At 42.4% G+C, this 27,863-nt stretch overlaps 1 protein-coding gene across 2 annotated transcripts; it reads left to right on the top strand.

Annotated features, from left to right (window-relative positions):
• The first annotated feature begins 970 nt into the window (after positions 1–970).
• SMPDL3A (sphingomyelin phosphodiesterase acid like 3A) lies at positions 971–26,336 on the top strand. 2 transcript variants are annotated; one of them, XM_089530470.1, is made up of 8 exons: positions 971–1,189; positions 9,970–10,183; positions 11,141–11,285; positions 15,668–15,764; positions 18,274–18,452; positions 20,429–20,609; positions 21,826–21,950; positions 25,344–26,336. In XM_089530470.1, the coding sequence occupies exons 1-8, from the start codon at positions 1,066–1,068 to the stop codon at positions 25,641–25,643; spliced, it is 1,365 nt and encodes a 454-aa protein (XP_089386596.1). In that variant the 5' UTR covers positions 971–1,065; the 3' UTR covers positions 25,644–26,336. The 2 variants fall into 2 exon arrangements, with proteins under 2 accessions (XP_089386596.1, XP_089386599.1); XM_089530473.1 differs by lacking the exon at positions 971–1,189 and adding an exon at positions 1,469–1,486.
• Positions 26,337–27,863: the final 1,527 nt, after the last annotated feature.

Raw genomic sequence — 27,863 nt, 5'->3', positions numbered from 1 at the left:
GATCTCTATCCACACCTCCATCCAACTCTCAGAAATCAGAAATTATTTCCCTTTCTTTCTTTGTCCTGTATGATTTTTTAAACCTTTGCCTGATGAAGAAACCAGTGGAGCTTTGAAATCTTGCAACATGTGTAATGTGTATTTTGGCTGGAATCACTGTTTGGTGGATTAGGGATGATACTGTACTATGATATAGGGCCAACACGGCTACCCCTGGATATATATTCTGAATTAAGTCATTAATTAATTAATTAATGCAAGTTTGACATTGTCCAACCTTCCCTCCTTCTCTCCTCATGTAAGATTTACAGGCAAACCCTTACATTTTCCAGTGCCTTGTCCTCCTTTGCGGTTAGGACATCTGGTCACACTGATCCAGGTTGACACCACTTAACTGCCATGGCTCCATACTATGGAATCCTGGGATGTGCAGTTTTGTGAGTCATTTAGCCTTCTGTCAGAGAACTCTGGGACCACATTAAACTACAACTCCCAGGATTCCCTAGCATGCTGTAATGCAAGGGAATCCTGGGAAGTGTAGTTTTGTGAGGCGTTTAGCCTTCCTTGTCAAAAAGATTTCTGGTGCCCCAACAAACTACAACTCCCAGGGTGCCCTAACCAGCACTGATCCAGACCAGGGCAGTCACCTCAGACTGGATTATTTCTGCAATGCGTTTTGGACCTTCGATACGTGGAAGCTGTGGCACATTTTCACCAGTCCTGGTGTGTGAAACGTGGAAGAAGAAAGCTGTAATGCTGGGGAATCCTGGGAAGTGTAGTTGTGTGAGACATTTAGCCCTCTCTGTCTGGTGCCACAACAAACTGCAACTCCCAGGGTTCCCTAACAGCACTGAGCCAGGGCAGGTAAAGCGCTCTCAAAGTGGATCATCATCATTCCTGCAGTGTGTTTTGCTGCAACCAAGGTTTCCCTTTCACTCTGAGTGGGAGAGAGAGCTTTGCGGTTGTGGAAGGGAAGTGTGTGTGTGTGTGTACTTCCTCCTCCTCCTCCTCCTCCTCTTTAAAGCTGAGAGAAGGAAGGGAAGGAGGGTCACAAGAGAGAGAGCCATGGCGAGGCCTTCCCAGCCCACCCGCTTCGCCCTGGCGCTTGCGGGGCTCCTGCTTTGCCTCCTGGGGAGGAACCAGCACTACGGCGCCCACGCTAGGCCTCAGGCGGCGGCCTCGAGTGTGGGTGAGTCCGTCTTCCTCTCTCCCTCCCTCTGCCTCAGAGCCAAGAACAACACACTGCAGAAACAATCCATTTTTGAGGGCCCTTTAACTGCCCTCAGGGCTCAGTGCTATGAGGGAATGCTAGGAGTTGTAGTTTGCTTTGGCCCCAGAGCTCTTTCTGAGAGGGAAGGCTACACGCCTCACAAAACTACACTTCCCAGCATCCTCTCGCATTCCAGCGTTCTCCTTCCGCATTCTTCCACTATCTACACCAGGAGGACTGATGATGGAAATAGGCCACAGCTTCCACGTTTCTAAGGTCCAAAACGCATTGCAGAAATAGTCCACTTTGAGATAACTGCCCTGGATCAGTGCTGTCAGGGGATGCTGGGAGTTGTAGTCTCTTGTGGCCCCAGAGCTCGCTCTTTCTTTTTTAAAAAATAATTTTTAATACATTTTAAAAATAAATTTAATAAATTGTAATAAATAAATAATAAATTTAATAATAATAATTTTATTATTATTAAAACAAACTCATATCAGACATGCAAACATGTGCAAGGCACACACAAATATACATATTTCTATTAACATTAAGGGCAATAAACAAAATGAAGAAAACATAGGTTTGCCATACATATTGTTATCACTCCAGTTACTTTAAATAATGTTTCATTTTAACTTCTACCCAAGTATTAATGCAATTAACATAATAATAATACTTATTTTCAGCCTGCCTCTCCCTGTGGATCGTGGCGGGTTACAGTAAAAAGTAGAAAAATAATACACAATACAGTAAATCACAAAATCCCACAATCCCCCTGTGAGTGAGGCACACTACTCCTTCACCTTATGGCAGTCCTATGGGGTTTTCTAATCCCACCCCACTGCCACCAATTCATGTAACAAACCCCTTTCTTATGTGGCAGGTTCACAGTATTATATAATATAGTCTCTCTCTGGCTTTGCTTCGCGAACGAAGATTCAGGAAGAACTCATCCCGCGCTTTCTACAAGCGTGTTGATGGCTAAAAAGGCCAATACGAGATAAACAAGTCCGGTTGCAGAAAGCACAGCAGAAAGTCTCCTTGGGTGATGTTTCTGGGTTGTGGTTCTTTCTGCGCTGTTGTTTTTCTTCAAGACTCATGTGTGAGCTTTTAAAAAAGGCTGCAGCATTGTGGATAGTGCGTCTCCATGCCTCCCGATGCGAGGCCAGGGCGGACCATTGTTGGTGATCAATTTGGCCAAGCCTGAGATGTTGTTTCAGGGAGTCCTTGTATCTCTTCTTTGAGGCGCCCCTCTTACGCTGACCTGTGGCGAGTTCACCATAGAATACTATTTTTGGGATGTGATGGTCCTTCATCCTAGAAACATGTCCTGCCCAGCACAGCTGAGTCCTCAATAGCATGGCCTCAATGCTTGTGATCCCTGCTTGCTCGAGGACAGCAACATTTGTCACAGTCAGTCCAGTGTATATTTAGAATTGTGCGTAAACAGCACTGATGAAAGCGTTCAAGGAGTTGTAGGTGTTGGCGATAGGTGACCCATGTTTCAGACCCATAAAAGAGAATAGACAGTACAATGGCTCAATACACACTGATTTTTGTGCTTTGCCTCAAGTGTTTGTTACTCCAGACTCTTTTGTGAAGCCTTCCGAATGCGCTATATTCCTTTGCCAGTCTGTGATCGATCTCTTTATCAATCTTGGCGTCTGAGGAGATGATGCTTCCCAGGTAGGTGAACTGCTGGACAGACTTAAGCACAGATGTGCCTACAGTGATGTGGGGATGGTAGTGTTCTTCCTGAGGTGCAGAATGGTAGAGAACTTCCGTTTTCTTCAGGCTGACTTCCAGTCCAAAGAGTTCTGCAGCTGTAGCAAAACAAGATGTTAGGCGCTGCAGAGCTGCTTCCGTATGGGCAACGAGGGCAGCATCATCAGCAAAAAGCAGCTCACGGACTAGATAGTTTAGAGTCTTAGTGCGAGCCCTCAGACGGTTTAAGTTAAACAGGCTACCATCAGTACGGTAGCATATATAAATGCCATCTTCTTCTTTGAGATCTGCCGTAGCCCTTTGGAGCATCATGCTGAAGAAGATTGTAAATAAAGTCGGAGCAAGAACACAACCTTGTTTTACACCATTAGTGATTAGAAAGGGCTCCGAGAGAGCATTGCCATATCTGACTTGACCTTGCTGGCCTTCATGTAGCAGGATGATCATTTGGAGGAATTTGGGGGGGGGCATCCTAGTCGTTCCAGGATCTGCCACAGACCTTTTCTACTCACAGTGTCGAAGGCTTTGGTGAGGTTGACAAATGTTACATAGAGTCCTTTGTTCTGCTCTCTACATTTCTCTTGCAGTTGTCTGAGGGCAAATACCATGTCTGTAGTGCTCCTATTAGCTCTGAAGCTTCCATTCTGGACCGATGGGCTGAACACTTCCAAAGCCTCTTTAGTGCCAACCGAGTAGTCCAAGATTCAGCTATTCAACAGATGACACAACAACCGATGAAGAAAGAATTGGACATAGCTCCCACTTTGGAAGAAACCGTTAAGGCCATACAGCAGATGAAGAATGGCAAGGATGCCGGCATTGATGGAATTGCACCTGAAGCTTGGAAACATGGAGGTCATGCACTCCATGCTAAACTCCATGAACTCCTTGTGAGTTGCTGGGAAAAAGGCGAACTGCTATCAGATCTCCGAGATGCAGTCATCATCACCCTGTACAAGAAAAAAGGAGCAAAATCGGATTGCTCGAACTACCGAGGTATAACACTGCTCTCCATTGCTGGAAAAATCCTCGCAAGGATACTGCTGAACAGATTAGTTCCTGCCATTGCAGAAGAACTTCTCCCCGAAAGCCAATGTGGCTTCAGAGATAATATAGTAGCGTGGATATAATATATATGGCTGACAAGCCTTTAGATAAAAGAAAATATGAACTTTATTGAACAAAGGGTTTGAACAGATATGACTTGAACTGAATGGCATTAAACAGCTGTTAGTTCAGGCACGTGTTACTTAGTTACATTTGTACTCTTTACTTTGTTACTAATATTCTTCTTTTCCCAGATACTCTTTAACTACCACAGGTCCTCCCTGTCCCTCTGTAGGCAATTCTTTCTACTAACTCAGCCACCAAGGCTATAGTATCTTTTAAGAAATTATGTAACCCTTCTTTTAGAGTCTGGCTACACTGAGTCTTTCGTTTCTAGACTCCCAAACTAATACTGTCCCTCTCTGGACCTATCAGACCCTTTCTTGGTCTCTGATCAACACCCCCTCTAACAAACTACTGTCTCCTCAGGAACTATCGGAACACAGTCCTCTCTTGGACTCTACTGTTCCCCAACTGAACACCAGCTTCAACCTTCAACCTTCTAAACCCTAACTGACTCCCAAGTGTCAACATTCCAACTGCCAAAACCAACGGACTCATGGCATGTTCAAAGGTCACAGCCCACATTCTATTGGCTGGACCTCAGCTGCCTTCTGATTGGTCAGCTGGGTGTTCTCTGCCTCACATCCCCCAACCCACCACCAACATAAAACATAACATTTAGTCACAATTCAAAAACATTAAAGTTACAAGTTCAGGTTAAAATTAGTTAAAACATCTATCTTCGTCAATTCGTATTATTTCCCCAATATTTTTCTTATATACCATCTTCCTACTAGATCTCATAACTTCCTATTAAATATCTTCTAATCAATTTCTATACCTCCATTCTTACCTTCCTTCTACCCTCCTTTCTTCCTTCTTTACCATCTTTATCCTTCCTTATTTTCACTATACTATCATTAATCTATCTTTCTTTTCCCCCCTCCTACTCTTTCCTCCCAATCCTACTCTCTCTCTCTCTCTCCATCCTTCATTTCCAGATTTCTCATCCCTTGGCCCCAGAGCTCTTTCTGACAGGGAAGGCTAAATGCCTCACAAAAATACACTTCTCAGGATTCCCTAATAAGACTGAGCCAGGGCATTTCAAGCAGCCCCCTCGAAACTGGAAAATTGTTCCTGCAGTGTGGTTTGGGACCCTTGACATCTTTCCTGGGGTCCCCAGGCTTTTTGGTCTGCCAAGGGTTTGGGACTTCAGTTCCCAGAATCCCTGAACCTCAGCCAAAATGGCTGGGGAGTATGGGAGATGAAGTCCACAACATACCTGCAGGACCAAAGTTTGGAAAGCACTGTCTCTGTAGTTTGTTGTGGCACCAGAGTTCTCTCTGGAGTTGTATCATACAGGACAAATCCCGTGCAGAAACTAAATTTAAACTGAAAACAACCCTTGGCACCTTCCTTTTTGTGAACTTGCTACCTTTCCTGTAAATCCGTCTCTGGGCAGTCTATTGTGCGATCTGAATCGATGGATCGATTCAACATCGGATTGTGGTTTACACTACACTTGCCCTGATTGTATTTTCTGGCATCAAAATAACCAACTTGTGGTTCACATTCACAAATAAATTGATTCAAAATGATTTGGCTCCAGCCGACCGAAGGGCAAATTTGAATCGATTCCAATCTGCTTCTGGTTCACACTTGCGTTGAATTGATTTGGTGAAAAAGACATGGAAAAAAATCAGTGTCAAAAGACCTGAGTTAAATGGGTATGGCCCCCTTCACCTAATTGCTTCAGCAAATGGATTTAAGTGGGAACCAGTCTGAACTCCAAAATGACAGGTATGGTTATCATATTTGGGTTCATTGGTTATAACTGGTTAATTGTTTCCTGGAAAGTTACCACAAACTGGTAGCTGATGGGCAGGCGCTAATCCATGGACCCCCACTTTTAATGTACCACCATTTGCTTTAGGCCAAGCTCCAACAGGGTTGATCTGCTGACAGAAGTGTTAAATTTGTGGTAGCAAAGTGTTATTTCTATTTCCGTCCTAAAGAGGAGTATTTAGTATTCTTTCTCAGTACACGGATTTTGAATAGATGTCTTTTGTGTCTCTTTAAGCAATTCTATGGTTGTATTATTTTGTATTCTTTAGTAGCTCTAACTATCAGGTCCACTGCACCTATACAATTACAGTGTTTCCCAAACTTTGGTCCTCCAAATGTTTTGGACTCAGCTCCCAGAATTCCTGATTGTTGGCCAAACTGGCTAAGGCTTCTGGGAGGCGAAGTCCAAAACACCTGGAGGACCAAAATCTGGGAATTGCTGAACATGTCTGTGTGTCTTCAAGTCACTTGTTGACATAGGGCTACCCTAACTGCATCTGCACTGCAGAAATAATCCAATTTGACACCAGTTAAACTGCCATGGCTCAATTCTATGGAATTCTGGGAGCTGTAGTTTGTTGTGGCACTGGAGCTCTCTGACAGAGAAGGCTAAATGTCTCACAAAACTACTGTTCATAGAATTCCATAGCATTGAGCCATGGCAGTTAAAGTAGTGCCAATCTGGATTATTTCTTCAGCATGGATGCAGCCCCCATGGATTTCATAGGGTTTTCATAGGTAAGGAATATTCAGAGGTGGTTTTGTCAGAAATACAGCAAATAACTACTGAGAGCAAAATAAAGCAGGTAGAGATACCTTTGAATTACCTGTGCTGTTGAAGGTATGCAGCATTTGGCTCTTTCCCTCAGTATTATGTTATATTATGATCCCTTCCTTCATGTCATTCATTTGCTAAAGAGTTTTATTGTGTCCTGCTCTTTCTTTCCTTTTCCATCAGAGCCTATAACTATTTTATCCACCTACCTTTCAATATGTAATGATCACAAGATGGAATGTGTGTTAACCATATACACTAGAGAGTTAATTTTGCCTTGGCTCCCAAAATGCACAGGATGAACTCTTGGAGCCTCATCATCTTCTCTTTCCTGTTGCAGCTCCTGTGCCTCCCCAAAAGTAATTTTTGCTTAGGGTCTAGAATGGCCCCATTGAATCAGTGAGAACTTGGACAGCGCTTCTGGAAGTTTCATTGATTCAGCGAACCTCCTCACTGAAATTGACAAATGCACTTAGGTCTCAGAGTCAGTATGGCAGGGTGGGAATTTGGCAGAAATGAGCAGCTCTAGATGAATGGAGGTGCTTTTGCTAATCCAACTATCTTTGGGAACAAGCTTGTTTAATTCAATGCAGAAATTAATTCTTATTCTGTAAACAAAGCGAGTCCTCTGTTTACTCTGATTGTTGTGTTGCTCAAATCCATACAGCTGAGAAAATATTGGTAAATATACAGGCACATGAATATATGTGTGGTAACCAGGCTTTAAAAATGTATTGATTGCACCTAAAAAAGAATGATAACACTCAAAATGTGCTAGATATTAGTTCTGGCTTGGATCAATGCTCAAGCTTTTTTATTTTCTATAATGGTTTCCGAAGAAGAAATATTGTTATTAGCAGCACATCTTTTAAATGTTCTTTCAGATAAATATAGATCTTAGATCTGGTTTATATTGCTTGTTTTGGCATACACTATTTGAGCAAGTCGCAACACTAATATGTTTCAGAACTAATGAACCAAGACGTGCACTGAGATTTTGTGAGGGAAGAAAGGAAAGGTATAATAAATAATAATAAATGTTTTATTTATAAACCGCTTTTCCAATGATCAAAGCGGTGTACATGTCGTTAATCAAACAGTAAAAACAGTAAAAAGAGTCTACATCATAAAATACATATTAAAATAGAATTAAATTCAAACGACAGTAAAAACATCAGATAAAAAACTGTTAAAAACATAGCAATCTATTAAAACCAAACTGCAAAAACAATAGAGGAGGTAGAATCTTAGATGGAATTGGGAGGGTAGGCTTGTTGAAAGAGATAAGTCTTTAAAGCCTTCTTGAAGGCTTCCACCGTTCCACTGTGGCGGATATCTTCAGGGAGGGCATTCCATAAAGAGGGCGCTACAGCTGAAAATGCCCGTTGCTGTGTTGTTACCAATCTCACCTTAGGGTGGTCGAGTAAACATTTTCCTGTAGTTCTGAGCGTGCGGGGAGGATTATGTAGGGAGAGGCGTTCCCTCAAGTAACCCATGTATATTATACACTGAATGAAACAGTAAATAATACTGTAGTTTGATTGTACAATAGTAGTTAAAAGTTCCCCTCTTTTCTCTTTAAGAACTCAGAGGTAGGCTTTATTGTTAGAATAATATCTATGCACATGAATATAACGGATATAAGTGTGTGATATATCTTTAATTTATTTAAAGGAGAAACTCCCCATTCCAGCCGCCTACACATATTTATTTGCTATATTATACACACTGTTGTTTCTAAACCCTCTTTTTAGGATTTCAGTTTTTGTACTCAAATTTGCCTACTCTCTGCCTAAAACTTGAAATTTTATTATCTGTCTTGGGCTGCTGCCACACTGCAGAATTACGGTAATGCAGTTTGACATTGTGTTAACTGTCATGGCTCCATGCACTAAATTGTTCCAGGTTTTTAGAATTGTTTTTCACAAAAATGGCAAGAACCAGCCAGATCTTTTATTACTGAGTAGAGGAAATACAAAATGATTGCTGTCACCATCTGGGATTTGAAGAACAGCTAGTAGTTTCACACAGTCAAATGGGCTTTGGGCTTCTGTTCCTCATGTAGCAGCATCCCTGTCCTTTTCACATTGCAAGTATGATTGAAGATAAGTAATTTATAAAATGTTTTGTGACCGGGTTTTCACAGATGTAGGGGGAAATAAAAACCTCTTGGGCATATCCTACCTTTAGGGTGCTTCCAAGTTAGCTCTTAAAAATCCTACTCAGTATTTATTTCACTCAGTAGTTGTAATGGGTGTTGTTAGGAATTTAAGAGGTATATAATAATATAATAATAATAAAATTTTTATTTCTATCCCGCTTTTTGCCAGGCAATCAAAGCGGCGTACAACAGGTTAAAATACATCCATATATACATAATACCCCCCCCCCCCTTAAAACAAGATTAAACAATGTAAGATTAAAAACTAAGAGCTAAATAAAAATCATCATAGGCAGAGTTCGCTGGATGGGAAGTCTTATTTGTGGCCGAGCATTTTATTCCGGGAAGGCTTGCCGGAAGAGATCCGTCTTAATGGCTTTTTTAAAGCTCTCTAGATTGGTAATTTGACAGATCTCGTCTGGCAGGCCATTCCATAAATTGGGAGCGGCTGCAGAGAATGTCCTCTGGGAGGTCGCCGTCAACCTGGTCTTTAAGGGCTGTAATAAATTCCTCCCAGAGGACCTGAGTGTACGGGGCGGATTATATGGAAGCAGGCGATCCCTCAGATAGGTTGGGCCCAAGCCATGTAGGGCTTTAAAGGTGATAACCAACACCTTGTACTGTGCCCGGAAACTGTTTTGCAGCTGTAGAGGAAAAATAATAAACCTGGAGTTGCTTTCAGAGTTATAAACTAGTTCATGTATTTCAGAAGTTTTGGTAAATCCAGATATCTGTTAGCAATAGAAAGCAACAGGGGACTACAACATTTTGGAGTTAATAATATTGTGGCGTAGTGGTTTGGAGACCAGGGTTTAATTCTCTGCTCAACCATGAAGCCCAGTGGGTGACCTTGGGCACATCACATGCTCTCAGCCTCAGAGGAAGTCAGTGGCAAATCTCCTCTGAATAAATCTAGCCAAGAAAACTCCATAATAGGTGGTTCGCCTTAGAGAGGCTATAAGTCGGAAACAACTTGAAGACACACACCAGAAGCAACAACTACAAATATTGTAGCTTTTAACTTGCTGCAGGCATGTTCATCTAACAAATACTGTATATTCAAGGTGATGACTGACCCTTTCCTCCTATTTAAATAGGAAACATCTACATTTAACTTCCATTATAATTTTCCAAAAACAGGCCAGTTCTGGCATATCACTGATTTACACTTGGACCCCTCCTACCACATCACAACTAATCGCACTGGGGTTTGTGCCTCTTCCAAAGGAATGAACACCTCCAACCCTGGCCTGTTTGGAGATTTTATGTGTGATTCTCCATATCGACTTATTTTATCAGCTTTGCAGTACATAAAAGATTCTGGTCAACAGGCATCTTTCATGATATGGACAGGGTAAGTAAGATACCAGTGTTTCTGATGTAAAATCACTTCAAGGTTTGCAGCAAATATGTGTGGATTAATATCTTCTTCTTTTTAAATGTAGGGTTGACTTTAAGGATGAAATATATATTCTGTTTAGCTTTGTTCTCTGAAGCCCTGTGGAAGGCATCGTCCTACTTTTCCCACTGCAGAAATTTTAATTCTGTAGGTGATACAGAATTCACAAAAAGAGAATGATTTCTTCTTCACAAAATTACAAGTTATTGAGGTTCTTTTATGGAAAATTATTAAGCATGTGAAAGCCAGCATGGCGTAGTGGTTTGAGTGTTGGACTATGACTCTGGAGACCACGGTTCATATCTATGCTGAGCCATGAAGCCCACTGGCTGACCTGTCATAGGATTTTCTTGGCAAGACTTATCCAGAAGAGGGTTCCCATGCCTTCTTCCAAGGTGAAGACAGTGAGACTTGCCCAAAGTATATTTCCAAGGCTGAGTGGGATTCAAACCCTGGTCACCAGAAATCCAACCTAACATTCAAACCACTATACCATGCTGGGTCCTATCAAGGGCTTACTCCTCATCCTTCTAATACATGTTGTACAGCAATCCCTTCTCTCTCTCCAGATCCCACAGAGTAACAAATGAAAGGATTAGTAAATTTCCTTCCCGTAGATGTGTTGGTGCAGACTGTGGGAAGTAGGGACTCAAAATTGCCTGTACTGAAGCCCAAATTTCTAAGGGTCTGCTGTCTTTTTTTAAATTGTCTAATTGGTAATAAAACAATCTTTATGACCTATGAAAACCTTGCATGCTTTACTTATTAATTTCAAACTATCTGAGTATGTTAACTGTAATATTAATTGTTCTTGCCATACTGAACTACCATTACAAAGAGAATAGAACAGAAAAATTATAGTCTAAAACCATAAACTGGGTTGTTGTTTTTTGCATTTCTTTTTCCTTAAAGAGACAGTCCTCCTCATGTTCCAGTGAAAGAACTCTCCACAAAAATTGTCATTGATATTATTGGTAACTTGACTTCTACCATAAGAAGTTTTTTCCCAGATCTCCAAGTTTTTCCTGCATTGGGAAATCATGACTATTGGCCACAGGTAAGACAGGTTTCTCAAGGGAGTTAATAGTTTGGTACCCTCATGGTCTGCTTGTTTCCTCACACTAACTTAAATAGAGATTATTCACAGGTAAATATGCATAAGGCTGTAGCTTGAATCTTTTTAGGTTCAGTATAATGGCTATGATTCAGTAATTGTTAAATTGCCTGCATTTCTTTTAAGAAATGTTCAAGTCCTAAATTATAATAAATGAAGTACAACTATACTGTTATATTTTTCTTGAACCAAATGTCAGTGTTGAAATAGTTTTGACCAACCACCTGGTTATGTCTCAGACAATATCAACTCCAAGATGCCCTTGAGTTTCAAGATACCTTCAACTGGTTCCTTTAATCTGGCAGGGGAAGGTGGCACCAATGGCACAGGGCTGTTAAGGAAGTCAAGAGGAAAACCAAGAGTGGGGCCATTGACCCATTTGTAGTCTTGGACCCCACAGCAAAAACCCAAATTGGGTTCCCTCTGAAGTTGGTAATGTGATTAGTTAAATCACACATGACAACACTGTGTGAGTATAGTCAGAGGCTAGAACATTAGTACAAAAGGCTTACCAGTGTTAACATTAGATGGTGATTTTTTTAATATTGATATTTGATTATAATGATGATCATAATGATCATCATGATTATATCCCACCTTTCCCCCAGTCTAGAAATCAAGATGGTTTACAAAAATTAAAAGAGATACAAATTTTTATATTGTACAAAAGTTAAAAAAGTATAATTATACTACACCAATAAAAGGTAAAGCAGTCAACAACAAACCATTAAAAAGAACAGACTGGCAGCCAGTGGACCTGTTGCAACAAAGGAATTGTGTGCTCCTTGGAGCCAGCCCTGGTTAACAATCTAAACAAAATGTCAGTGTTCAAATGGTTTTGGCCACTTAGCTAGAACCCAAGAAGATTGTCATAGGAAAAAACATATAATACTTTTGTTGACATTTGGGCACAAATGACACTTCTTTTTGTTGACTCATTTACAAGTACTGATAGAGAAATTAAGTGTGTTTGCCAACCTGGCACTTTCTAGGTTGTAATACTTTTGAAATATGCCTCCATTATGCTCTCATTACTATCCTCACAAGCTCCTTATTACAGGTGCAACAGGATTAACTGCATTTCTTTGATTCATTACTTACTACCTCCGGACATTGTTTTCTAATAGGAAAGTTGCATGTATTTCTCAGTATGTGTATGTGTGTGCCTGGTATGTACACATTCTACCAGTTTTCCATTCACCCTCCATGTTTATAATCTTACTAATAGATTTTCTTTTAAAAAAAGAAATCCTTTTAAAGCTATCAAGTAATGATCAGTGGTAAATATTTTACTTGTGAGGTTTTCGTATACAGAATTAATGTTCTGTGTTTATAGTTACGTTTTAAATAGAAGTTTTATGTTGCTGGAGCTTGCAGATTCCAGCATTACTGTGTTGGATACTATCCTCCTTCAGCCTGTTTTGAGTGAAATAATAATATTTAAAAAAAACTAATAGCATGCTTGTCTTCTTAGGAATAAGTCCCACTGAGTTCAGTGATACTTATTGTACTTCAAGATATGTAGGAGTAAGGACTGTAGCATAAAACTCCTGATTAATGATAGTCCTGTTGCATCAAAAAGCAGACAACTATAAATGGAAACAGAATATGCCTTCTGAGGAAATACAAAGAATGGAGTATGAACTAGCTCCAACCAATGGCACTACCTTTCTGCAGTGGTGAAATTGCATGCTTCTGGGAGGCAAGAGGCCATACTGATGGCAGCAGTGCTGCTAGGGTTGCCATAACCCGGCTGCAACCGGGTTTTTCCCGGTTTTGGCGGCACCTGCCCAGTCCCGGCATGGGTGCCATCAAAAACCAGGAAAAGCCCAGTTGCAGCGGGGTTGCTAGGCAACCCTCGGGGCCTCACTGACCTCCTCCTCCTCCACTGCGCATGGCCGCGTGGAGGAAGAGGAGGGCAGTGAGGCCTGGGGCGGAGGAGGCTGCAGGGAAGCGGCGCTTCTTGGGCGCAGCCGCGCCAACTTCCCCGCCTCCCTGCAGCCTCCTCACCTCCTTCCTGGTCCCTGCGGGGGCCAGGAAGGAGGCGAAGCCCCGGCGATGGCCGGCGGCCTCCTCGCCTCCTTCCTGGTCCCTGAGGGGGCCAGGAATGAGGCGAGGCCCCGGCGATGGCCGGCGGTCTCCTCGCCTCCTTCCTGGTCCCTGCGGGGGCCAGGACAAGGCGAGGCCCCGATCCTGGCCTCTGATCGCGGCGAGGCCCGGGGCCCAGGTGGGGAGGGAAAGCCTCCTTAAGTGGAGGCTTTCCCTCGCCGCTTGGCCTCCGCTCCCCGCCGCGCTCATGAGGGAAAATGTAGGACAAAATTTTCAAATGCAGGACACATTTTGTGTGTCCTACATTTGAAAATTTTGTCCTACATTTTTCCCGGTTTGGAGGTCTGGCAGTATGTCAACCCTAAGTGCTGCTGATAGTTTCTCCCATGTCAGACAGGCTTTTGCTGCGGGGTCAGACTAAATGTGACAAACATTTCTAGGCACATTTCTAGGCAGCAACGGAATTTTGGGGGTGACATTGGAGAAGATTCTCTCAGAGACAATTACAATAGCACCAAAGCTAACACTTGTTAGTACTGTGCAGAAGGAGGCACAGTAAACTTCTTTTGAATGTCTTTTACCACAAACCCCCTATGATGAGACAATCCAAAATGAAACAAGAGATAGTGCTAGAAGATGAATTTCACAAATCGAATGGCATTCAGTGAGCTATTGGGGTAGAGTACAGGACAGCTATGAGTATCACTGTGGATAATCATGTAATAATAATAATTAATTTGTTTTATTTATATACCGCTATTCCAAAGATCATAGCGGTGAACAGCAAGTAAACTAATTAGCAAGTAAGCTAATTTGCCCCCAACAGTCTGGGTACTCATTTTAGCGACCTCGGAAGGATGCAAGCCTGAGTCAGCACACCCGGAGTGCTGGTCTTGAACTCGCAACCTTGTGGTTTTGAGTGAATGGCTGCAGTACAGGCATTTAACCACTGCGCCAGCAGGGCATGTTGTTTTTTTTTAGATTATACGTTGCTTGGCAGGTTTTTATTCTCTTTTTACCCTTACCCTTACCATGGAAACTTTACAGCGCTCTATAAATAAATAAATAAATAAATAAATAAATAAGAAAGACACAGCAGGCTGGGAAGGAGTGAGGAGACTGCCTGTAATCACCGCGATTGCGGGCGGCCTCACGGGTTCCTTCCCAGCCTCTAAGGAGGCCTCGGACCCCTTAGAGGCCGGGAAGGAGAAGGAGGCCACTCGCGATCGTACGTGCCCTGTGGGCTCCTTCCTGGCCTCTGAGGAGGCCTCGGCCCCCTTAGAGGCCCGGAAGGAGCCGGGGAGGGTTCCTCCATGTAAAAAAAAAAGTGTCCTACATTTGAAAATGTTATCCTACATTTGTCCTGGTTTGGATGTCCTGACTTATGGCAACCCTACCCCCGCCACAGCTTCCGCGCCGCTCTGGGCGCCATTTTGAGTTCGACCCCCCAGTTGTCTGAGGGACAGCAACCCGGGCCCCGGCTCAAAAAGGTTGCCTACCCCTGCTCTATGGGGTCATTCCCACTACCAAAAGCTCCAAATCCTGATCCAGTTTATATGCCCCTAGTTCCCACTGGAAATCTATTCTGATCCTCGTTGGATTGATCCCAGTGGGAAAAACGCAGAGCAAACACAAAAAAACCTGGGTTAATTTGATAGCCAGTTTTTAGAGGCTCTTTTAAGAAGAATCGATTGTGACGCGATTCCTAACAGTGGGAAAGCCACATAAGAATTGATTCTTTCTGAAAAAGGATCCATGGGTGACTGCAGGGAGGGAGACCCCGGGGATCCCACTCAGGCCTCTGCCACCCTTGGATCAGGTGAGCCAAGGGTGGCAGCCGGGAGGGAGGAGGAGGAGAAAGGAAGCAGCAGCAGGAGGAGGAGGATCAAGAGCTTGGGGCCTGGCACGAGGAGGAGGAGGGGGGGAGACTTTTTTTTTTTAAAATGAATAGCAAAATCGGTAGAATGGTGTAGCAACTACCTGACTTTGCAAGTAGCTGCTCTGCCAATCTTTCAATTTTGTAAGTGTTGACTTAAGAAAGTTCCTGTTGCTTTAATGGGTCTACTTTAGTTGGAACTACCAATTAAAGTTACAACTTGGATTAGTGGATTGGGAAAATGGAAATGACTAAGATTGCAAAGCACAATTTTAAATTTGATCAGTTATACTGTAGATCACATTGCATCTGTTAAGTTATATCTTTGTACATTGTATTTAGCCACATTACATCAGTTGTATTTGAAGGCATAGATCTAATGTGGTGTCTGTATTTAAAGGATCAGTTGCCTGTGTCTGCCAGTGAAATTTACAGTGCTGTAGCAAATTTCTGGAAACCTTGGCTTACTGATGAAGCTGTCAGTACCCTCAGAAAAGGTAAGAGTGATCATTTAATAGATTTTCTAACATTAACTAAAATTAGCTATATTAAATACATATTGTATTGGCATGGTAAACACAAGCTTGAAATCTGGATCCTTCTCCTGAGGCAAAAAGGTTTCAGAATTCTTTTGGCTGTTGAACTGCCAGAAGGCTGCTCATTCTGTTTGGGGACAAAGTACAACATTTTTTTGGCAACACCCATGATGTTGAATTTTTTATATGTGTTAGATTATAGCCATGACCTTTCCCCAAAAGCGTTTACAGTTTATGTTAATAGATTTTCTAACATTAATTAGAATTAGCTATATTAAATCCATATTGTATTGGCATGGAAATTATTTCAGGAACTGGTTGTACTAAAACACAATATAGACTTCCTTTTTTAAAGCAATCAAAAATATTTATTTTTATACTTTGACTATTTACTTCTTCACTGTTACTTCTGGACAATAATATTCCAAAAGTGCTCTACAGATAATCAGTATTGTAATTAAAATAGTGTTTGACTTTACATTTTAAAGACTTTGAACCATAGTCTGATTATACAAAAGCCAGGCAAATAAATTTCCTAACTGTGGTAAACCTTTACGAGCTTGCAGAGTAAATTTATGCATGTATCTGCAAACTAAAATGGAAGGACAGAAAACAGACTAGTAAATCTTGTAGCTCACATATTTTTAGGGTTGCCATAATGGAGGACCTCCAAACCGGGACAAATGTAGGACAAGGTTTGAAAATGTAGGACATTTTTTTTTTAATTTCCTGGCTAGGAAATTAAAAAAAAAGTCCTAGATTTTTAAACCTTGTCCTCGTCCTCCTCCTCGCGGCCTGGGAGGGAGCCTAGGCCAGCTCCCAGGCTGGGAAGGGCGCGGGGAAGCTTGGCATCGCGGTGATCGCCGCGGTGCCAGGCTTCCTCCTCCTCCTCCCGGCCTGGGAGGGAGCCTAGGCCTGCTCCCAGGCTGGGAAGGGCGCGGGGAAGCTTGGCATCGCGGCGATCGCCGCGGTGCCAGGCTTCCTCCTCCTCCTCCCGGCCTGGGAGGGAGCCTAGGCCTGCTCCCAGGCCGGGAAGGGCGCGGGGAAGCTTGGCATCGCGGCGATCGCCACGGTGCCAGGCTTCCTCCTCCTCCTCCCGGCCTGGGAGGGAGCCTAGGCCGGCTCCCAGGTCGGGAAGGGCCTGGGAAGCTTGGCATCGCGGCGATCGCCGCGGTGCCAGGCTTCCTCCTCCTCCTCCCGGCCTGGGAGGGAGCCTAGGCCGGCTCCCAGGCCGGGAAGGAGGCGGAGGCCGCTCCTCATCGCGGCGATCGCCGCGATGAGAGCAGCCTCCGCTTCCTCCCCGGCTTAGGAGGAAGCCTGGGCCTGGCTCCCAGGCCGGGAAGGAGGCGGGGGCCGCCCCTCATCGTGGCGATCGCCGCGGTGGGAAGCGGCCTCCTCCTCCTCCTTGGCCTCGCGGAGGCCTTGAGGACCCCGCGGCCGGAGCTCCGACCGCGGAGCCGCCTCCAAGGCCTTGCTGGGGCCCGGGAGGGAGCGTCTCCGCGGCTGGAGCTCCAGCCGCAGAGAGCCTTCCCAGGTCTCAGCAAGGCCTTGGAGCCGCCGCGGGGCCTGAGGTGGCCGCGGTGGGCGGGGCCGTCCCAGTTTGGGCGCCAAACTGGACCGGGACCGGGTTGGCACCGCCCAAACCGGGATTGTCCCTCCCCCTGGCGGGATATGGCAACCCTACATATTTTTGCCTAGTAGAAGAAAAGAAAAAAAATCAGAAATTTGCAGATTGCCTGAATATAGAAGATGAACTAGTTATCCTTTATTAAATGCCCTTTAGTGCTCATTTAACCTTCCCTTGAAATTGTACTCATTATATATAATTCTTAAAGAGTACTGCTATCCAGCATGAATAGCACATGCCACTTGAGACTTTATTACCCTACCTTTCTTCCATTATTGGACCCACAGTGAATTAAAGCACAAGTAAAATAAAATTCAGCTATTAAGTGTTTTAGAACACTTAAAAAGAAATTAAACTACCATATTAACACCAAACACAGATTTAAAATCTGTTGAATATCATATCAGGAAAGGGAAAAGAAATTCAACTCCCATCTGCAAAGCCCATTCATGACCAAAAACCTGTCAGAACAAAAATCTCTGCTGTCTTTCTGTTGATAGGAGAGCAGAGAATGGGCCAGCTTAGTTTCCTATAAAGGAATGTCTCATAGCCTGGAAGCAGGCTATGTATCCTCATCAATCTCTTATATCCTCATCAAATGTGTCTATGAGGGTAGTGGAGCTGAAGGAAAGCTATCTATAAGATTTCAGAACTCAGGCATGCTCACATATGGAGATAAGGTCTTTCAGATTTTAGGACTGTACCCCAATCTGTACAGAAAAGATAATTTTGAAAAAGTGTGAGTCTCTTCATTTTTACTCTGAAGTAGTCCTAATGATTTCAGTTGCCTTCTTTTGACAAATCTAAGAACTCAAGGCATGAATTTTGTCTTTTCCCCCACAGGTGGCTTTTATACACAGATATTTCAACCCAACACAACTACTGAGCCTCTTAGGATAATAAGTTTAAACACAGTCTTATACTATTCTCCCAACAATGTGACTCGGAATATGACAGATCCTGCAAACCAGTTTGAATGGCTGGAACATGTACTAGAGACAGCGCAACAGAATAAGGAAAAGGTAGGCATTATTCAGATGAAACAGTAATGATATAATAATAATAATAATAATAATAATAATAATAATAATAACAACAATAATAATAATATTTATTTATGTTTCCCTGCCTCTCCCGGTGGATCGAAGCGGGGTTACAGACTAAAAAAGCACAAAAAAAGATATGAAAACAACTATTTGGGTAAACAAAGCTAATTGTGGGATATCTGAACAAAAAGGTTTTTTTCCTGCACTTTCCACTGCTGTGCAACAGAACCATGCAAAATATCTATCTGATGATCCAGCTGCCTGCTTCTGGGGTAACAGAGATATCTCTAGATGATCATCCATACATAAAATTAATTTTTGGCAATCTTTTGGGCCATCAACAGATTCAAAGTGCAAACTTAAAGTCCCAGGAATAGATGTGGTGATGTCAGATGGGAAGTTGGAGTAGCTTTTGTCAAGCAATGAAAAAGCTGAAGTAATAGCCATCTGGTTGGCACTATAGGCCCTAAAATACTCCCACAACTTTGGAAATCACTGCTTTATAGTTACTGCACCTGGTGGGACATATACGCTTCAAACTTGAACTGGTCTTCTGGTTTGCCACAACAGATAGTGGTCCCAATTCAACATCACCTCAGTCTAACATAATGATCTGGAGCTTATGCTATACTGGCCCATATGCCATCCCCTCCTGATTTACTTTAAAGCCTTGCATCTGATTCACACAAGGATTCCATGATTCAACATGAGCAGGCAGGAACAGAAGACGTTTGGCTATCTCCCCCAGTAGCCAGACAATTATTACATCTGCCTGAGATCTGTGGGGTCCTCCTGAGGTCCCAGTGTTTTTATAATCATTGTTCATCTGGCTTGGAGGAGGGGATTGTTAGATGTTTCTCTGATCCTGCCTACCTCCATTGAAGGACTGAATGCTTATATGAGGCAGCTCTGCAGCTTTGAAGTAATTTAGGAGGGGAGGCTTTCAGCGCTGTACAGAGAATACTAACCTCTGCAGCACTTGGAAAAAAGACATCCACATGCATAAGGGATACACATGTGGATCCCAAATTGTGGACACAGTGCTGAAAATCTGGCAGATCAGACGTCTTTGACTTCTAGTTGTCAGTACAGTAGTCATCAGCCAAAGACTTTTGATTCAGCTTCTAAAAACATCAACTGTGTTCAGAACTGATGGGCTGTTAAAGACAAATCTTACCACAAATCTTGGAGAAAGAATTTCGAATACCAACACAGCAGATATCTTGCAATAGTTTTTTGAGCTATTAATAGGTAATTAATTAGAAAGTAGGTCTCTTCTGAATAGTATTGGACAAAATCAGCATATTTAGTTCTAATCTATTTTCTTCAAAGAAATAAACTGAAGCATCAAACGCCTGTTTAAATTCTGATTAGAAAGAAAAAGTTGAAAAAGTATTTGTATTTAGAAAGCAGACATGACTTTATAAGCAGTTGTTTTAAATCAGTATCAACAGTTACTAGCATACTGTTAATGACATATGCTGGCATAATACTGGCATACATCTTCCTTTAGTTGTTCAAAGGGGGGGGGGGGAGATTCACTACTTTCTTTCTGCAACAACCAAACCCATCAAAACTCATCTGTCCCATGCTGGGACCACCCTCCATGGCCACTGTGACTAGTGGAAAGCAGTGGGTGGCAGGAAAGATCTGGCTGTGTGCCAAAAGCAGCATGAACAATAATGAAGGCATTGTCTAGAACCTTCTGGGGAGAATTGTGTTATCAGTACAGCTAAAGGCATATAGCTAGACATTCCTCCCCCCTTCTAACAACCATTAAATGTCTGTGTGGAGAGGCCACTGAAGGTGCAAGGTGAGTCCTGTAGGAGATGTGCAGGGTTATTTCCACCTGGGAGTAACATCTCTCCATTCAGAGCTTTGGCCACTCAGTAACCTAATGTTTTTAACTGAGTAAAAATGCCTTTTATGATGCTTATATCCTGATCCCCTAGGTGTACGTTATTGGACATGTGCCAGTAGGCTATCTGCCATATATTCGAAATACTACTTACATAAGGAAACACTATAATGAGAGGCTGATAGAAATTTTTCGGAAGCACAGCAATGTTATTGCTGGACACTTTTTTGGACACACTCACAGAGACAGCATCATGATTCTTCTGGATGAAAAGGGTAACAATATTTGTGAGGAATTGCTTTCTTAACTGATCTCATGGGTTAAATATCAGAAACGTTTGGTGCTGTGAGGATAGTTGGATTCTGATGCCATGGAGGATTTTATTGTTGCGTAAAAGTCAATATTGGGGTTCAGAATGTTATAAACAAATACATGATACACTTCATTTATTCTTATACTGTAGTGATCACTTATTACCTCATAGGGATAAATTAAATCTTTAACACATTTGAACCACTCTTTTCCATACATTGGATAAAGTATAGTAAGGAAATCGCTAATCATTTTCTAGCTCCTTGTTGCATGTTTAATATTGTGTTCTTAAAATATTTTAATATAAACACATTAAATGAGTATAACCACAAACAATAATTAAAGCAGAAACCAAGTATAATTATGTTTTGAATGGCTTAGTTAAAGAATACCAGTCACATAATACTGATCAGCCATTCTGTGCAAACAAACAGATGGTTAAAAGTGTAAGGGTAGCTAATAATAGTAAATGAATGCTTACCAGATACTTTAAAATGCCCACTGTATAATATATTTGGTATTTTTCCAATTAACCATTCAGTTGACAACTCTACTGAATGATACTTCCAAGAAGCTTGTGCTTTATATTTTCACGGAGCCTGGAAAAGCTGTGTATAAGTTTTGCACTTGAACAATGAAAATAGTGTTGACTTCCCTGCACACATCTGAAGTCTTTCCTTCTTATATTTTCAGTGACAACAGACAATTACACTGGCCTGTTCCTATTGTATAATGTGTCAAGGGCAATGTTCTCATACTAGCCCAACATACTCGGCTTTCCTGTGTGCTTCCTGCATCATTATTGTGCCTCTGTTCTGGACACCCTGCTGCTTCAAAGTTAATTAAGTCTGGGGCAGAGACTGAGGGTCAAGGTGGGGGAAGAAACATATTTATAATTACATTTTGCACAATGTTGGGATAAGATAGCATTCAGCTTTCCAGTTTGTACATTGTTCTTCTCAGTTTTTGCTTTAAAAGAAAACTGTAAATTATTTAAATCTAAAATCCTCCATCTAAGTATTTCTAATTCATTCTAGAGCCACCCCAAGGGTGCAGCTCTCCACAGCAAACCTAAATATCACCTTCACAAATTCAAGATCTTCACTACATTCATCTTCTTAATCCAAAATTGTATGGTTTTCTCCCCCCCCCCCTTTTTTTTTTTTTTAAATTGTTCAGGAAAACCTGTAAATTCCTTGTTTGTAGCACCTGCTGTGACACCAGTGAAAGATTTCTGGGAAGCAGATACCAACAACCCTGGAGTGAGACTGTATCAATATGATCCTCTTTCCTATAATCTACTCGTAAGTCCAAATTGAACATAATCATATTGTGTGAATTTCAGCAGCTAACACCACTTTTTGTGGTGTATGCAGAAGCAGGAAAAACCCAAATATATAGCCTTTCCCTTAATATAGCCTGCCTGGAAGAAGCAGAGCCCTCCCTCCAGTCCATCTGCCTTGGTCCAGGCCTCAGAGGGAGAGAAGAATGCTGGACCTGATCCCCTCCCCCCTCACCATTCCCTTCTCCTTTTGTTTCGTGTCTTTTAGATTGTAAGCCTGAGGGCAGGGAACTGTCTGGTTAAAAATAATGATAAATGTAAGCCGCCCTGATAGCCATTAGGGCTGAAGGGCGGGATATAAATACCTAAATAAATAAAAATAAATATATATATATATGTAATCATTTCCCAAGTCACTATAATTCCTCCTTGTTCTGTAATTTACACAGAGTGAACTGAATCTATCTGATGAATAGAAATAAAATGTTAAGAGGGGAGGGGGAGAAACTGCCACCATTTAATCTGTATATGTTTCCAATTTTCATATCATTTTTAGTATTTAAATTTAAATTAGGTGCTTTCCATAATGGTAGAATTCAAAGATATAGCTGTGTTAGTCTGTAGAATCAGATAGATCTTATAGCACCTTTGAGACTCACTGAAAGAAAGACTTTGGCAGCATGAGTTTTTGTAGACTAAAGTCTCCTTCCTCAGATGCATCTGGTTTTCCCATTGTCCTTTATGCCTCTGTTTGTCAAGCAGTGTTTCTGTGGTAAAAGAAGAAAAGACAGTGTTGGGCAATTATGTGAGAAGAGGTGTTAGAGATGGTTTCTGTTCCTGTTTATACACTGGCATGTGTTTAACACAGTTGGACAAAAGAATTCATAAGCTAGACTGAAAACAATAAACTTCAAATCAGCCTGAAGGATGTGCTTGTTGGCAACTTTTTAGAAGGTGATAAAGGGGGCACACAGTATATAGCCATAGTGTTAATGAAGTCTACACCTTAACACTCATTATTTTTTTTAAAAAGAGGAGAATGCAGAGCAGGATGTGCCCAGCCAATCTGAGGAAAATAGAAGTCACAGATGAGAGGAGAACTCCTCTAAGGCATGTAGACCCTGCCCATACTGTTCTCAGCTTTAAAAGAACAATAGCACTGAGTCTTATTGAAAACACGAAGAGAACAGAATTTAGCTAGGAACATAAACAGTATATGGCTTAATCCTACCTGGAATTTAGCATTTTTTCACAAGCTGTTGCTTTTGAATCATCTGCAAAGGTAATTCCATGAACACTATATTGTAATAAACCATGTGAAATATTACTCACACATGAGTGACTGAGTCCAAAATTCTGTTTTGAGAGAAGTGGCTGAAGCCAACTCCCCAGTAAAGTGGGTCCTTGGTATCCGCTGTGGTTTGGCTCCAGGAACCTCCATGGATACCAAAATCCATAGATGGTCGTCTCTTTATATACAGTGGGGTAGTAAAATTTTGTCCTTCATATAAAATGACAAAAACAGGGTTTGCTTTTTGGATTTTTTTTTTAAAAAATGTTTTCAAGCTGTGGATGGCTGGATTAGTAGGCTGAGAAGAAATACCATAAGAAAAAAAAAAGAGGGCAAGGGATGCTGAAGGAACCTGGTGTCAGAGTCAACAGTCACCATCCTGAGGACCTGAACGAGCTTCTTTTGGTGGAGTCAGTTCAGGAACAGGAGCCTTTTGCAGTGTGCATTGAGTCCAGGCATTCACCCCTCCAAGTCAAATCTCCAGAGCATGAGCCGGTGTGAGAAGACTGTCCACTGTCAGTTCAGTTGAATTCTCTGCAAGGGTGCGGCAGAGACCATCACCTATGGATTGCACGAGGGGCTATCTTCTCTGACAGAGGAGGATCTTCTTCCTCTTGTGTCACCTTTTTGATATCATTGCTCAGTGTCCAGATTAGAATCTGGCAGCTCCCAAGACTGGGGTGATTTCCATCAAGATCCCATAGTCCTTGTTCACAATCTCATCATGCCACTGGTACCATTATGAATCTGAGTGCCATCAGACCTGACATTTCCTTTCTGCCAAAAGCAGAACATTTCCTTTCTGCCAAAAACAGAATTTTGGACTCAGTCACTCATGTGTGAGTAATATTTCACATGGTTTATTACAATTTACTGTTCATGGAATTACCTTTGCAGATGACTCAAAAGCAACAGCTTGTGAAAACAGCTTTTCACACGAATCAGGATATTGTATTACCTGCATTGGTGCAGAACCTTACCTTGGACCTGAAAAGCACCCTCCATTGTCTTGATGCTCAGGAGACACTAGTGTTTAATGTAGATAGGGTTCCAACCTTCCACAGGTTCCAGAGACCTTTTTTGTGATACTACCCCTCGAAGGAAGGTCTGCCAGTCTCTTCCCAGGACTTCTTGAAGTTTTTGTTCCTACAATTCATTTAGCCTCTGAATTTGTGAAGCAAGACCCTCTGTCTTGCATGTGCAGCCATGACCATGTCTTCTACCTTTCTGAGGGATATTTTTTGGGGGGAATGTTTGCAGAGTGGATATGTGGTCACAACCTTTAACCAGGACTGAAGTCTGGTCATTTGAAAGCCATGCTGTTTTCTTGTCTTGCAAGACACTCCCACCTCCTGTGGTGAGTAGTTTGTTAGTCTACCATTTGTGTGAGTCACAGAGTCCATGAAGGAGGAGGACAGGTAGCAAACCTGTAACTGTAGTTCTTTGAGTAGTCATTTGTGAACAGACACAAACCCGCCCATCCTCCCCTCATCATGTCTTGCCTCTCCTTCGCCCCCTGGCTACTGCTTAAGCACCCATAGAACTGAGTTTAGGTGGAGGCATGCTAGTCAGGTGTGCAGGGAGTGCGCAGGGCTACCATAACAATGTTTACATAACAGCTCTAGAAGGTTCTCAATGATACACTGCACAGATGTAGATCGCTCCATCTGGGAAATAAGTGAATTCACAGATGATCACACAGAGAACTACAGTTACAGGTAAGCAACCTATTCTTCTAGTCTTAGGAAAAAGCCTGACGACACTGAACTATTTGAAACTTGTTTTCCTTTTTCAAAGGTTGATTCTCATGAAGCTGTTCTGTGCCCAGAACTGCATTTACATCCACACAGCCCTGGACACATTGGTGTGAATTGTCTTTATATTGCTTGTCTTATGTTCATGAGTATAGAGGGTCCCCCCCCCCCTTTTATCCTTCCATTTACCCCCAGTTTTACAGTATGACAAAACTGAGCTGATTAATGAATCCACATCTTGTGGTGGGACATGACCCTTCTCTTCACTTGTGAATAATAGGCAGTAATGGCCTCTTAATCAATACATCGCTCTAGAAATTTAATGAAGCAGAGATTCAGTTGTACACTCATTGTTTCTTTTTAATTCTAGGATATTTGGCAGTTCTATTTGAACCTCACAGAAGCCAACATGAAAAACGAATCAGTATGGAAGCTTGAATATGTCATGACCAAAACTTATGGAATGGAGAACTTAATGCCAGAAAGCCTTTATGAAATGACAAATAAACTGAGTGTACCACACAGCAAATTATTCCAAAAATATTACACCTATTATTTTGTGAGTTACGATGATCCACGTTTGTTTTGTGAAAAACATTGTAGGATTAGTCAACTATGTGCAATCAAATATTTAGACTTTTCTTCCTATACAGATTGCATTGAACATTAAAGGCAGATCACAACATGGAAAACAGGCAATATTTACTCTAAGGAGTGGTGTGCTCTAAACCCATTTCAGATATAGCCAGTAAACTTGGATTTATTAGGCTGAGACCAAGTGTTGTGTCTTCATGCTTTCCATTGCTACCCTTTTCCCCTTCTTGTGCCAGCTTTGGTGCTTTTTTGTGCTATATGTAGACCACTGCCCTCTTGTTACATTCAGACTGATCCTGTTTAACATAATAAGATGACATGACAGTTTCCCATTTTAGATGTATGACATAACTCTTGATTTCAACAGAAAGATGTTAGAAGCCTGAACTCTCTGTGCAAAAGGAGTAACATGCAGGCACAGCATTAATTTTTTATGTGATACATAATAATTTATTAAGTCCAATGAGTAAGACCTAAACAAAAGTCCCAAATAATATTTTGGTCATTCCTTATGTTGTGATGTCAAATTAATGAGCTAAAAATAAGCAAATGAAGCACTGTAAGAAGAAACAGATCACTGTATGTATTGCTGGTGATGCTGGAAAATGAAAACAGATGCTTGTTGTTTCTTTCCAAGGGAACTTATTTTTTGTTGTTGCTAAACATCAATAACTGTAATTCAGGCAATTAGAAAAATTGCTGTGTGTTTAGGGTTGCCATAATGGAGGACCTCGAAACCGGGACAAATGTAGGACAAGGTTTGAAAATGTAGGACATTTTTTTTTTTAATTTCCTGGCTAGGAAATTAAAAAAAAAAAAGTCCTAGATTTTTAAACCTTGTCCTCCTCCTCCTCCTCCCGGCCTGGGAGGGAGCCTAGGCCGGCTCCCAGGCCGAGAAGGGCGGGGGGAAGCCTGGCATCGCGGCGATCGCCGCGGTGCCAGGCTTCCTCCTCCTCCTCCCGGCCTGGGAGGAAGCCTAGGCCGGCTCCCAGGCCGGGAAGGGCGGGGGGAAGCTTGGCATCGCAGCGATCGCCGCGGTGCCAGGCTTCCTTCTCCGCCTCCCGGCCTGGGAGGAAGCCTAGGCCTTGCTCCCAGGCCGGGAAAGAGGCGGAGGCTGCTCCTCATCGCGGCGATCGCCGCAAGGGGAAGCGTCCTCCTCCTTCTCCCAGCCTGGGAGGAAGCCTCAGCAGGCTCCCAGGCCGGGAAAGAGGCAGGGGCCGCTCCTCATCGCGGCAATCGCCGCGGTGGGAAGCGGCCTCCTCCTCCTCCCTGGCCTTGAGGAGGCCTTGGAGGACCCCGCGGCCGGAGCTCCGACCGCGGAGCCGCCTCTAAGGCCTCGCTGGGGCCCGGGAGGGAGCGTCTCCGCGGCTGGAGCTCCAACCGCGGAGAGCCTTCCCAGGCCTCAGCAAGGCCTTGGAGCCGCCGCGTGGCCTGAGGTGGCCGCGGTGGGCGGGGCCGTCCCGGTTTGGGCGCCAAACCGGACTGGGACCGGGTTGGCCCCTCCCAAACCGGGATTGTCCCGCCCCCCGGCGGGATATGGCAACCCTATGTGTGTTCTTATAGTGTGGTTCAAGTGATCACTGAAACATTTGTGTTTTCACACATGTGTACACACATACACTGCATTCAGATGAGTGAAGGCGCCAGATCCACAAACTTCAGAGACTGAGCTGTGTTTCTCTTGTCTTAAAATTTTGGTCAAGAATACATATGAGTACTTGTTGTCATGAAATAATTATTTACCTCTCTCTCCCCCTACCTCCAAACATATTTATTTTGATAAATGACCTTCACGTGACTTAAATTTCTTCTAGTATGTTGTGTGATGCTTCATATTTTCATCTGTATATAATGTTATATTACAAATTCTCTTAGGCCCTGTTGCTGATTAGTTGCACACTCTCAACAAACTACTTTTAGAGTTTTAATCCTAAATTGCTTTTCTTTTCATGGAATTTGTTGATCATTTCCATCTCAGGAACTTGCACAATCTTTTGTAAAGTTACAAATAAATCCTGTTCATGTTAAATACATCTGCTTCATTCATATATTTTACTGCTCCTTAATATGACAGTTCCATAATCTAAAGGCTACTTTAGGGCAAATTACTGGGTATTTATAAAAGAAGCTACACATAGATTTGTGGAGGAAATTCAAAAAAACAACATTTGAACCAACAACAGAGATTGAAATAAAGGTAGTGTGCCAGTGTGATCTATCTCTTCCTTTTGTTCTTTACCAATTATTTATTTTTATTTTTATTATTACTTCTCAAAACATTGTTCTATCAGAAAAT

Source organism: Sceloporus occidentalis, unplaced genomic scaffold (assembly GCF_023333645.1).
Source record: "Sceloporus occidentalis isolate IW3139 unplaced genomic scaffold, rSceOcc1.0.p SCAF_6, whole genome shotgun sequence".
Taxonomy (NCBI): Eukaryota; Metazoa; Chordata; class Lepidosauria; order Squamata; family Phrynosomatidae; genus Sceloporus; species Sceloporus occidentalis.
The sequence above is the reverse complement of the archived record's forward strand: the minus strand, read 5'-3'. Positions and strand labels throughout refer to the sequence as shown.

Coding starts and splice junctions, on each gene's coding strand:
- SMPDL3A (XM_089530470.1), top strand. CDS start 1,066: ATGGCGAGGCCTTCCCAGCCCACCCGCTTCGCCCTGGCGCTTGCGGGG. Junction 1,190..9,969: donor GGCGGCGGCCTCGAGTGTGG/GTGAGTCCGTCT, acceptor TTCCAAAAACAG/GCCAGTTCTGGCATATCACT. Junction 15,765..18,273: donor TGTCAGTACCCTCAGAAAAG/GTAAGAGTGATC, acceptor TTTCCCCCACAG/GTGGCTTTTATACACAGATA.